Consider the following 12725-nt stretch of genomic DNA (forward strand, 5'->3'; position numbering starts at 1 on the left):
TCAGACTGTTGTGATTGTTAATTAATTGTGAGGCTGAAAATCATGTTACTACAATGATAAATTACTACCTCATAACTATGTATGAAAAAGTCTGAAAGGACAGACATCAAGCTGTTAATATTAGTTACCTGTAAGGAATAAAACAGAGCAAGGGGCTGGTGAACTTAATTTTTTTCTCTACTTCACATATTTCATAATGTTTCTGACTGTTTAATACCACACACTACATCTTCGTACCTTTATAAGTAAGGGGACAAAGCAGGTGGGAAGGGCAGGGAGGGCTGCAAGGTAAGATACCAAAGCCTGCCATCAGAAAACATACACAAAGAAATCAACTCTGGTTTTCTTATGTTAAAAACAAAGTTATCCTTATTCTCAAATGCTGCATAAAAATATTACATATGAAAGAACAGAACTGGGACACCTGGGTGGCTCAGTTGATTAAGTGCCCAACTTTGGCTCAGGTCACGATCTCGCTGGTTCACGGGTTCAGGCCCCATGTTGGGCTCTGTGCTGACAGCTCAGAGCTTGAAGCCTGCTTTGGATTCTGTTATCTCCCTCTCTCTCTCTGTCCCTCCCCACCTCATGCTCTGTCTCTCTATCTCTCAAAAATAAATAAAAACATTAAAAAAAAAAAGAAAGAATAGAGTAAATGGAACGAAATGTTAACACTTGGTGAATCGTGCAAACTTTCTGTAAGTTTCAAATTGTTTGTTTGTTTGTTTATTTTGAGAGGGGGGAGGGACAGAGAGAGAGGGACAGAGAAAATCCCAAGCAGACTTTGCACTTTTGGCACAGAGCCCCACACAGGACTTGATCTCATGAACTGTGAGATCATGACCAGAACCAAAATCGAGTCAGATTAACCTACTGAGAAACCCAGGCACCCTGCAAATTATTTCTAAATAAATAAATAAGAAAAAAGGGGGAAGCTATATTGCTACCTCAGCTAATATTGAATCAACGACACTGTTCCTGTCTTTTCGAAAAAAACACTCATAAAAGACAGCCTCAGAGTTCTAAATATAGCTGTGTGCATGGCTCAACAGCTTTAGTTAAACGAGAATTTGCAATCAATCTGACAAGTTGCCCTATTTTATCCTGTTATGTTATAAATGAACCAATAATGTAGTCGTTTCAAAATTTCCCTTTTCAGGTCTTTGGATAACTGTTATCTCCCAGGTGCAGTTCTTGGTTGTAGCCATTGTGTGGCAGAATAACTTTTCATCTGGTTATCAGATCAGTGGCGAAGAGGTGGTCAGAAGTTCATTAACAGAGTACCAAAGGTCTAGCCACAGACCTGACCAGGCAACATGCTTAAAGTAAACATCTCTTACAGTTTGTGACATGGTGGCATAGCACACCAAAGGCAGTGACATTTTTTTTATTATTTTTAAAAAATATTTACCTAGAGGCACCTGGGTGGCTCAGTTGATTAAGTGTCCAACTTTGGCTCAGGTCGCGATCTGTGAGTTCAAGCCCCGAGTCGGGCTCTGTGCTGATAGTTCAGAGCCTGGAGCCTGCTTCAGATTCCATGTCTCCCTCCCTTCCTGCTCCTCCTCCTTCCCCCTGGTCATGTTGTCTTTGTCTCTGTCTCTCTCTCTCAAAAATAAATCTTAAAAACAAATTTTGTTAGTGTTTATTTGTTTATATTGAGAAAGAGAGCATGAGAAGGGGAAGGGGCAGAGAGGGAGAGAGAGAGAGGGAGGGAGGGAGAGGGAGAGAGCGGGAGAGAGAGAGAGACAGAGAGAGAGACAGAGAGAGAGAGACAGAGAGAGAGAGAGAGAGAGAGAGAGAGAAAATCCCAAGCAAGCTCTACACTGTCGACACAGAGCTTGAGGTGGAGGCTCGATCTCATGAACCGCGAGATTATGACCTGAGCCAAGATCAAGAGTCGGTTGCTTAACACCCAGGCTCCCAGAAAGGCAGTGACATTTAAAACATTAAGTTGTTCATGTTCCATGTTATAATTACCTATACATATAATAATTCTTGTATATATACATAATTAAGCCTTTAAGGGCTGGCAATAATTTAACTGAATCAGACTCCAGAGCAATTTATGTACCAGGGTATTGTCAGAAACAATCCCTGTACAGCAATCTGCCAGAAATTAATGGCGATGAAGATCTGGACGTGATACCTGTAGAGGCAGACAGTTTAATAAAAGATCAAGGAAAGAGGGGCCCCCAGGTGGTGCAGTCGGTTAAGCGTTCCACGCTTGATTTCAGCTCAGGTCATGGTCTCACCGTTGTGAGATCGAGCCCCGCGTCAGGTTCTGCTGGGTGTGGAGCCTCCTTTCTCCCTCTTTTCCTCTCTCCCTCCCTGGCAAGTGAGCGCCCTCACTCTCACTCTCTCTCTCAAAAAAATTTTTAAAAAGATCAGGGAAAAGAGAGAGTCTTGCTAAGATCACTGACATCACAGGGCACCCGTACGCTAGATGCTTCATACTGCTGGAGAAAGAGACATCTCTAAAACAATCCGGCCAAGTCACTGAACAAACAACCAACCAAAGCAAGCAGAGGGAAGGAGCTGTCAGTATCCAGTATCCAGCAAAGACACCAAAAAATATGAACTAAACACAGAAAAAAAGCAGGCAAAAGAAACTGGCAGTGAGAGGGAAAGATGTCAGATTTAAAAGACACAGACTTTAAGGCAGCCATTACAAACACTGGATGACCAAAGAAATAGAGAAAAAATGATTTAAAAAAGTAAAGGAAGGTATGGGGTGCCTGGGTGGCTCAGGTGATTGATCTTCTCACTCTTGATTTCGGCTCAGGTCATGATCTCATGGTTTGTGACTTGGAGCCCTGCACAGGGCTATGGGCTGACAGCACGGATATGCTTGGGATTCTCTCTGCCTCTATCTCTCAAAATAAATAAATAAAAACTGTAAAAAAAAGTAAAGGAAGGTATAATGGTAATGTGTCATCAAATAGAGAATATCAACAAAGAGACAGTAATCATTTTTTAAAAGAACCAATTGGACCCAGTCAAATGAAAAGAAAACCCTTAGAACGGGGGAAAGCTTTTTCAAATCAGGTATCTGGTAGTGAATTGAATCTAGAATACATAAAGATCTTCTGCAACTCAATAATAAAAAGACTATTAATCCAGATGAAAAATGGGCAAAGGATCTGCATAAACAGCTCTCCAAAGATCTACAAATGACCAATAAGCCCACTGAAGGGTGTTCAGCACCATTAGTCACTAGGGAAATGCAAATCAAAAACAAGATATTACTTCATACCCATTAGGTTGGCTCTATCAAAAAGGTAAGTGTTGGTGAGGACGTGGAGAGATCAGAGCCCTTGCGCAGTGCCGGTGGCATTGTAAATGGTGCAATCGCTTTGGAAAACAGTCTGGCTGTTCTGTTCCTCAAAAGGTTAAATATAGAGTACCACATTACTCAACAATTATACTCCTAGGTATATATATATATATCCAAGAGAAATGAAAACATATGGCCACACAGAAAGTTGTCTGTGAATGTTCATAACAGCATTATTTAAAAGAGCCAAAGATTTTTTAAGCTGATGATGTCTAATTTATTCATTTTCTTCCTTTGCACCTGGACTTGCTTACCTGAAGGGAACTTGCACACCTGCATCAGTATATAGCTATTTCTCCTTTAAAACTCTGGCACCATGAAAACAGACCTCAAGGAGGAATGGAAGTGGCCGCTGAGCACTGGGAAAAATGAAGAAGACAGGCCAAATAACGGACCCACTGTTCCAGGAGGAAGAGGAAAGCTGGCCTCCCTGAGCTCTGCTTTAGGGAGAAATGGGAAACTCTCTAAGAAAGTCTGTTCAGAGCATGCCACTCTTAGTGGGGTGAGGGTGCCCCCCACCTCCACAGGGAAGCACAAGGGGGAGCATCAGGGTCAGCTTCCTACCAAGGGCATCACTGGTGGATCCATAAACACTATAAAATAAAACCTGAAATAATATAGCAGCCTAGTAATTTAAGACCATCACTTAGCACGTTCATACTCCTCCAATTCAATACAAGAAAGCCAAAACTTTGCCAAAGATTTTTTTTTTCCACACAAGTTTATTCCAACAAAGTCTTATTAGCATTCCAGGGGAAAGACCAGTAGAACCACAAAACAAAGCAAAAACAGGTGGTGCTCACAACAAACGTTTGTGATCGTTTCATTGCAAAAGTATTTGCTATAGGGAAGGAACGTACTGCATAAAGAACTGAATGTGAAACTGCACAGGAAAAATGTAAAATTCCTGAAAATAGTTCAAAGTCATTTCTCCATTTGGTCATTAGAACAGTTTCATGAGGATAATGTCACTGCCGCTGCCCTTGAGATTCACAAACGCTCCCACTTGCTCTGTGTTCACTCCATGCCATGCCCTGTGCTAAGCCTCGTACATAGCTGGCCTCACATAATCTTCATCTGCAACTAAAGTGCATAGGCAGATCCTCAAAATTTTCCACAAGTCCCTATTCTGCCCTGTAGCTCTGAAGCCCTTCTAACTTCTCACTCTTCTGGGAGGTCTCACAGAGTGGGCTTTCTGTTAAGCCAATCTCCACAAAAAGACGTCAAGTTTTTCAGTCCTATTACAGTCATTTTTCTAGATCATTAATTCATCCAAACAAATATGTATTGAGAATCTACTGCTCTCCAGAGACTGTTCTATGCATGTAGGTTACAAAAATAAAAATGTACTCTGAAAACAGTAGAGAGACTCAATAGAACAGAATGCTTGGAGAGCTCAGGAGAGTAGGGTATCAGAGAAGACTTCCTGGAGGAGGTGACATTTGAGCTGAACTTGAAAGTCTGATTAGAAGTTAGAAAAGAAGGGGGAAAGGCATGGTGGGTGAAGAAGCACGTGCAAAGGCACAGAGATGGGAGAGCATGACCCATTCAGGGACTAACAAGTAGCTGATTACTGACGAAAGGTACAGTGCAAAGGTCGAGAGAGATAAGGAGGTCAGTGGGGGGTTCATCTCTAAAGGGCATGCTAAGAAGACTGGCGCTGACCCGAATGAGAAGAGACAACTACACAAGAGTGGCAACTAGGCCTCCATTCATTCTATGGGGCCATCTGCTGTAAGACTGATGTTCACCCAGCAGACCGAAACACACATGCCCAGCATCTAAGGTCCTTCATGTGTTGTCTTGCACAGATCCCCCAACACTACTCTCCTTTGCTCCAAAGAGGTCTTGGATCCTGTGTTCCTGTTCTATCTTCCGTCTCACCCTTTACAGACCACCCTCATTTTCACCTCAGCCTGATTTGAATTGTTTATTGGCTCCACAGCTCCCCTTGTAGACTTGTGCTTGACTCTTAACAGCAGCAGAGGGCAGAAGAGGCCCATAAATATTTTAAAGATCGTGCATTTCCAACAAGTTCTGGGGTGACTCCAATGGTGCTGGTGCACGGAGCACTCCTTCAGTAAAAAGTGGCCGTAACAGCACCTTTCGTACTACCTGAGGTCAAAGATCTTCTCTAAATTTCCAATCTATCACAGACCAAAATTTTCAGAAGATAATAAAAAAATAAATTACAAGGGAAATGACATTTTTAAAAGAGATATACAAAATGTAAGTCTCAACTTTGTATTACTGGAGACAGTAAACATAATTATTACCCGGCCAAATTACACAGGTCAGCCAAGCCCTCCCATCATTTCCTTCCACAAACACAACTCCAAGATAAGAAATCGTGGCATGCTCATAATCAGGTGGAACGTCTACCCTTGATTTTTATGGGCAAAGGAGGGAATGTCTTAGAAGAACGCAAAGAATTTGCTTTGGGACTTTGTGAATATATACTTTGTAAAATGGAGTTGATGAAAAACAGCTTTCGATGAGTACAGTCCCAAACACTTGACCACCTACCTTGCCACTCTCCCCCGAAGGTCTCCCAAACCGGAGAGCTGACGCATCTCCAGAGTCTTTAAGGCAGAATTAGTTCCATAGCTGATGTTGTCCCGGGCCCGGATCTGCTCCTGGAGTACCTGGGCAACACAAAAAAACCACTAAGAGGGTCTTCTGAGAATTTACATGCTGGCACAAAAGCATTTTATACTTTTGACAAAAATAAGAACATTTAACTCCATTCCTAAGAGCTCCTTTTTGACAGCCACCTGATATATACACGTGTACAGAAAGTACTTACACATGCTTAGAGAGACCTCAGAGATCTCTCTCTCTCTCTCTCTCTCTCTCTCTCTCACACACACACACACACACACACACACACACACACACAGTCCCTTCATCTGCCAGTAAAAACACTGAGACTTGGATGCCACATGACTTGACAGAGCCCCTCACCACCTCCCCGGCCCCCCACGCTGCAAGAAAGGGCAAAGCTCGGACTAGGTCCCTGGACTCTTGCTCTTACAGTTCAAAGCTCTTTCCACCACTCCAGGCTGTTTTTTGATAGTCATCGCTCTAGGCGAAGACTCCCTAAATCGATCAGGAAATAATAAATCAACACCAAGCAAGGACAGGGCTGGGCAGGGGGTGTCAGACAAACACGTCCAAATTCAGTTCCTCTAGCTGAATGACCCTGGGCAAATGTGTCAAGTCCTCTGAGCTTCCTTTTCCTTCTCCGTTAAGGAAACTTACATCTGTTAAGTGACTGTACTCTTAAGGGCACAGTAAATGTTTCGTGACACGGTGCGCAAAAAGCACCTACAATGTCTAGCACAGAGCCAAGACAGCAAATGCTGATCCTCTTAGGGTACTTATCCGATGACAGCACTTCTGCTGGAATAGCAGAACGGGGTCTCGTGGAAAGGCATTCAGTGAGAGCAGGTGCCCCAACACAGCATGGCCTGGCGGAGCAGCCATCCTGGCAAATCTAAGGAACGGTGGGGATGGTGAGGACACCCCTGGTGTTTACTGAGCATGTACCAAATCCACACTCTTGGGGTCCCCGGTGTTTCAGGATGAAATGACGCACCCAAAGTCACACGGACGGCAAGTGACCAGTCAGGACTGGCCTAGCAGCCTGGCCCCAAAACCCACCCTCCCTGTAACCACTCTGCAAAGAAGATGAGTTGAAGCGCGACAGTCAGAAAGACAGACAGACAGGAGAACCGGAGTCCTAGGTCACAAGAGACCAATGTTCCTTCTGAATATTTCCTTATTCTTTCGCACATGGCTTCCTTTCTGCCCTCCCTTCCTCCACCTTCGTTCTGTCCCTCACACTCCCCTCACCAACACCACCTTCTCTCCCCTTTGCAAAGAAAAAGCTCTTGATTCCTTACCTCCTTTTCTTTTCAACCATTTAAAATTTCTCATTTGTTTAATGCCAGCTTAAGTATTTTTTAATTTTTCTTGCTTTTCTTTTGGTTTTACTCTTTCTTTTAGTAATTTTAAAATAGGAGTACTAAGTTCCTTAATAACAGAGTTTTTTTTTTTTTAGAACAGTATCTGCTGTGTCCATAGACTGAGTGTGAAGTGCTTTCCTTATTAGTTTTAATTTCCATTTTGTGTTCCTCTTTGATCTTTTGATATTTAGGTATCTAAAGGATTACTTAGAGTTGTGTTTCCTCATTTTCAAGCAGTTAAGTGTTTTGGTCATTTTTATTTGTTTATTTATTTACTTTTTTAAGATTTTACTTCTAAGTAATCTCTACACCCAATGTGGGGCTTGAACTCACAACCCTAAGATCAAGAGTTGCACACTCTATCAACTGAGCCAGGCAAGCGCCCCATCATTTTCATTATTTATTTCTACTTTATTGGCTTGGGATCAAAAATATGGCTGGAATATACTTAATTTTTTGAATGTATTGGGGTATGCTTTGCAGCACACGTTTACTAAATGTTCCATGCAAAAAAAACTATTCAAGGAACAAAAGGTTCAATATCGTCTGTTAGATTGAGTTTGCTGATTCCAGTATTCATTTTCTCTAGATCTTATTTATTTTTGTCTAGCAGATTGCTCCATATGGGAAAGAGGTTTTACGAATTCCTCCATTGTAAAATATTTTCATCAAGTTCTCCTTACATTTTTAACACTTTTCATTTTATTTAGCCACCATTTTATTTGACACATACAGATTTGTGATACAAGTGACCTTAACCATTACACAATAATTTAGTGCTTCTGATTTAGTGCCTTTTTTTAAATGTTTATTTTTGAGAGAGAGACAGACAGATAGACAGAACATGAGTGGGGGAGGGGCAGAGAGAGCAGAAGACACAGAATCTGAAGCAGGCTCCAGGCTCTGAGCTGTCAGCACAGAGCCCGACGTGGGGCTCAAACTCACGAACCATGAGATCATGACTTGAGCAGAAATCGGACGCTTAACCGACTGAGCGACCCAAGCGCCCCTGATTTAATACTTTTAATGTTGTTTCATCTTACCTAATATTAACACTGTGACCATACTTTATAAATAATAAAGCAAATACTTGCTTGGTCTAGCACAGCATGCACTGTTCTGAGTGTTGTAGCTACATTAACCCGTTTATCCTCACAACACCCTCCGAAGTGGATACTGTTATTATCCCCATTTCACAGGAGGTGAAATCTCTGAGATATTAAGTAGCTTGTCCAAAGCCAGTTAATAAGTGACTGAGCTGGGATCTGAACTAGGAACTCTGGCTTCACAGACTGTGCTCTCAGTCATGACACTACAATGCTTTGTGTTTTCATTTGACCTTTCATCTCACTTTATATTTACAATTTATGCTGCTTCTGGTTGCTGTTTCCTTACTCCTTTTCCTTGTTTTGATGGGTTTAACCAGGTTACCATCCAATGTCCTCCCTCCCCTTGTTGACTGGGGAATGTTTCTGGACATCGCTATTCTATGAATGGCTCCCTTCCCTTCCCCATGTCCATAACCACACATGTCTACTCCAGGCTCTGTTCCTGCACGGCTCCCCCCTCCTTGGTATGAAACACTCAGCACACCTCACGCCCACCCTCCTTCGCCCTCCAACACAGGTGGTTTATCAGGAAGGATTTTACTTTCCTCCCCTCTTGCCCTTCCCTCACCCGTTATGCTTTGCTAAAATAACGTGGTACCTCTAACTGGGCTGGAACTAAAATTTTTGCCAGTAAAATGTCTCTTTTATTTCAATAATCTTTTCTCCTTTTTTCAGTACTTCTGTTACCCAGTCTCAAGCATTCCTCAACCTCTACTTACATGAAATAACATAGGTCTTTTTTTACGGATCGTTGATGACCTCTGCCTTCTTCCTTTTCCCTTCCCCCTATCTTAGGGTCTCTGTGTAGACTCCCTAACACTTTCCTCAGATCAGGCGCTTGGGTAAAAGACTCTCTGAATCCCTGCCATGTTGACAACCCTCCTTCCCTCACCCCAAAGGCTGGGGATCAATTGAAAGGGTATGGAATTCTTAACCTCAAGGCCCTTCCTCCCAGTGAACTTCGAGGCTGATAGAAAGTCTGGTGCCTCTTCCTCTGTAAGTTTCTCGGCTCCTTATGCCTAGAAGCTTGTAAGATTTTATTCTTCTACTTTGGAGTTCAGTTTTATCAGAATGTACCTAATTGTGGACTTAAAAAAAAATTCAATTCTACCTGGAACTCAGTGAATTTTTCAATCTGTAGTCTCAGATGATTCTTCTATGTAGCTACTGTTTGTTCTCCATCTGTTTCTTTGTCTCCTTCTGGAACTCCAATTATTCACATGCTGGGTGCCCTAGATCTGTGTCCCCACTGAGTCTTCCATCTTTTCCCTCACAGGTTCTCTCTCTTTGTATTTGGCTCTGATGTTTCTCTCTCTTCTACTTTGTCTTGTGGGCAACAAATTCAAGTCATAAAAGTTAACCATCCTTGCCTCTGGTTCATCTACTGGCTTTTAAAAACATAAGTTCAAGAAAGAAATTTTATGTTGCACCTAGATCTCCTAAGTGTCCTGTCTTAGTCAGCTGGGGCTAAAAGAATAAAATGCCACAGACTGAGCAGCTTATAAACAACAAACATCTATTTCTCGAAGTTCTAAGGCTGGGAAGTGAGGGACCAGGGTGCCAACACGGTCATGTTCTAGGGGAGCCCTTTCCCTGGCTTGCAGATAGCTGTCTGCCTTCCTTCTCACTGAGCCTTCACAGTGGAAAAACAAAACAAATGAACAAACAAAAAGCAGAAATAGACCCATAAATAAAGAACAAACTGATGGCTGCCACAGTGGAAGGGGACAGGAGGATGCGCAAAACGAGGGGAAGGGGAGTGGGAGGTATAGGGTTCCAGTCATGGAAAAAGTCACAGGAAGAAAAGGACACAGTCAATGATGCTGTAATAGCACTGCACGGTGACTGACGGTAGCCACGTTTGCAGTGAGCACAGCATAACATACAGGCTTGGTACAGACATGTACATAAATTGTTTTTGTGCCGCCTTTTCTCAACTATTCTTTTTCAAGTATGCAGGCAACTGCACTTACATACATTTTTCAAGGATTTTTCAAACTTCCTGGTAAAAATGAGAAATTAGCAAATATGAAGATTTTGTGTTTTCCTCATTGGAAACCTGGTTGGAGCCACTATAGACGGAGTGACAGTGACAGTAAAAAGAATGTTTCACTGAAGGGAATTTGGAACTGCTAGACCTATCTGTTCTCTGCTATAGTTTCCAGCTTTTTCTGAATGAACCCGCTCTGTTAAGAAGAATGCAAACCAGCTACAATACCTGTGAATGACAAAATGTTAGTCATCTGAACACATTCTTGTAAGAAACCTTCAGATCTGACTAATCTGGTTCTGACACTCTCCCACTGATGAAAAGGCGCTGGTGTTCTCTCTTTCAATAGGAAGTAACACTTATTTGTTAGTTTATAGAAAGGAGTAGGCCATTTTTCTATGTAATGCTTCAAACCTTTGTTTATAAAAAGGTTTAAGACCAGGGGTTCTTAAACGTCTTTAGGGTGCATAAGAATCCCCAGGTGGCTTGTTAAATACACAAATCCCTGGGCCCCACCCCCGGAGAGCCAAAGCTAGGGAATGGGCCCAGAAAAGTGGATGTTCAAGGTCCACAGAGCACTCCTGGAGAAACACTGCATCAGATGCTGTACAAATGACAAAGGCTATAACCAATCCTATTTCCTCTGAGCTGTCTCTCAATCAAGACATCACCAAGCACATGAAATGAAGAGCAACCCACAAAAGAGGTGCTAAAAATAATTCACACCATTTTTAAAAGGTTCAGTCTTTCTAGTAAGCAAAGAAATGAAAAATAAAAGTCATACCATGATAATGCAACACTGTGGCATGGATATTGATAATGGGGGACCCTGGGGAAGGGGAACATCTGGGAACTCTGTGTTTTCTGCTCAATTTTGCTGTGAACTTAAACTTCCTCTAATAAAGTCTATTTAAAATTAAAAAGCCATGCCATTTTCATCAATTAAAAAAGCAAATGTATTAAATTTATAATACTAAAATAGCATTTCAAAATTATAAAGGCATAGTTGACCCTTCCTGATACATCTTTCTGGAACACGATCCATCAAAATATATTCACAATGTTCATAACCTTTGATCCAGTAACTCTAGCTATTGAAATTAATCAAGGAAATAAGAAAAATGGCAACAATGTACTCACAAAGATATCTTCCTAGTAAGATACACCAAGTATTTTCCAAGGTTTTATACATTATTACACAACCAGGAAGCAGTTCACAGAGAGCTTCTAAAACTAAGGGGAAAAGGGGCACCTGGATGGCTCAGTTGGTTAAGCATCTGACTATTGATTTCAGCTCAGGTCATGATCTCACAGCAGGTGGGATCAAGCCCTGCGTCAGGCTCTGTGCTGGCAGTGCAGAGCCTGCTTGGGATTCTCTCTCCCTCTCTCTCTGCCCCTCCCCCACTCACCCTGGTTCTCTCTCTCTCTCAATATAAATAAACATTTAAAAAATAATAAAACAAAAATAAGAGAAAATGCATACAGTTTAATATCATGCAAAAAAGAAAGGGTACAAAATAAATATACAGCATGATTCCTGCTGTGTATAAGATACATATAAAATAATACTGGAATATTAACGCTGTGCTATTCTCTAGAGTGGGATTATGTTTGCTTCCTCTTTGTATTTTCCACAAAGGCCTTACATTATTTTTGTAACCAAAAAAAGTGTGTGTGAGTATGTGTGTTTTAATGCTTACAAGTAAGAAAAGCCCATTTAACTTTCAGAATTCTTAAGCAGATGGGTAAGCTATCGTATTAGAAGTGCTTTCTTTGAATAATACAGAAAAGCATTTCATCAAAACTTAATGCAATATTCATGCTACTGAAAAGTTATGAGAAAACAGAGGGTATTAGAGAATTCTATGAAGTCTTAGAAAAGCAAACCCTGTATACAGCCAGTAATGTTCCCTAATTTGTCACTTCGGAACAATGTAGCAAAATGATATGTTTACTTTAACAAGGTTACACCCCCACTCTATCGTGGACACTCCATTACTGTCAATTCAAAGCAAGAAACTCTTTTCTGTGTGCCTACGACATACTGTGCCCCAGGCCTGCCCTCAGGGAGGCTCAGCTGCAGTAGCAAAGACAATAGGGTGGCAAGTGCACTCCCTAAAAGCATACAATAACATGTTTCCAGAGCAAAGAGACACTTTGAAAAAGTGATGTCCCAGGGTGACTGGGTGGCTCAGTCAGTTAGACATCTGACTTTGGCTCTCATAGTTTGTGGGTTCGAGCCCCACATTAGGCTCTGTGCTGACAGCTCAGAGCCTGCAGCCTGCTTTGGATTCTGTGTCTTTGTCTCTTTCTGCCCCTTCCCAGCT

General features: G+C 41.9%; 1 protein-coding gene across 2 annotated transcripts in view; it reads right to left on the bottom strand.

The window, feature by feature from the left end:
- The window catches only part of FAM81A (family with sequence similarity 81 member A), a 75774-nt gene that overhangs the window by 27117 nt on the left and 35932 nt on the right, over positions 1-12725 (bottom strand). For both annotated transcript variants that reach the window (XM_030318068.1, XM_030318069.1), the window contains one exon: positions 5858-5976. In XM_030318068.1, coding sequence (XP_030173928.1) covers positions 5858-5976 — 119 coding nt within the window. The remainder of the gene's footprint in view (positions 1-5857; positions 5977-12725) is intronic.

Source organism: Lynx canadensis, chromosome B3, assembly GCF_007474595.2.
Source record: "Lynx canadensis isolate LIC74 chromosome B3, mLynCan4.pri.v2, whole genome shotgun sequence".
NCBI classification, from domain to species: Eukaryota; Metazoa; Chordata; class Mammalia; order Carnivora; family Felidae; genus Lynx; species Lynx canadensis.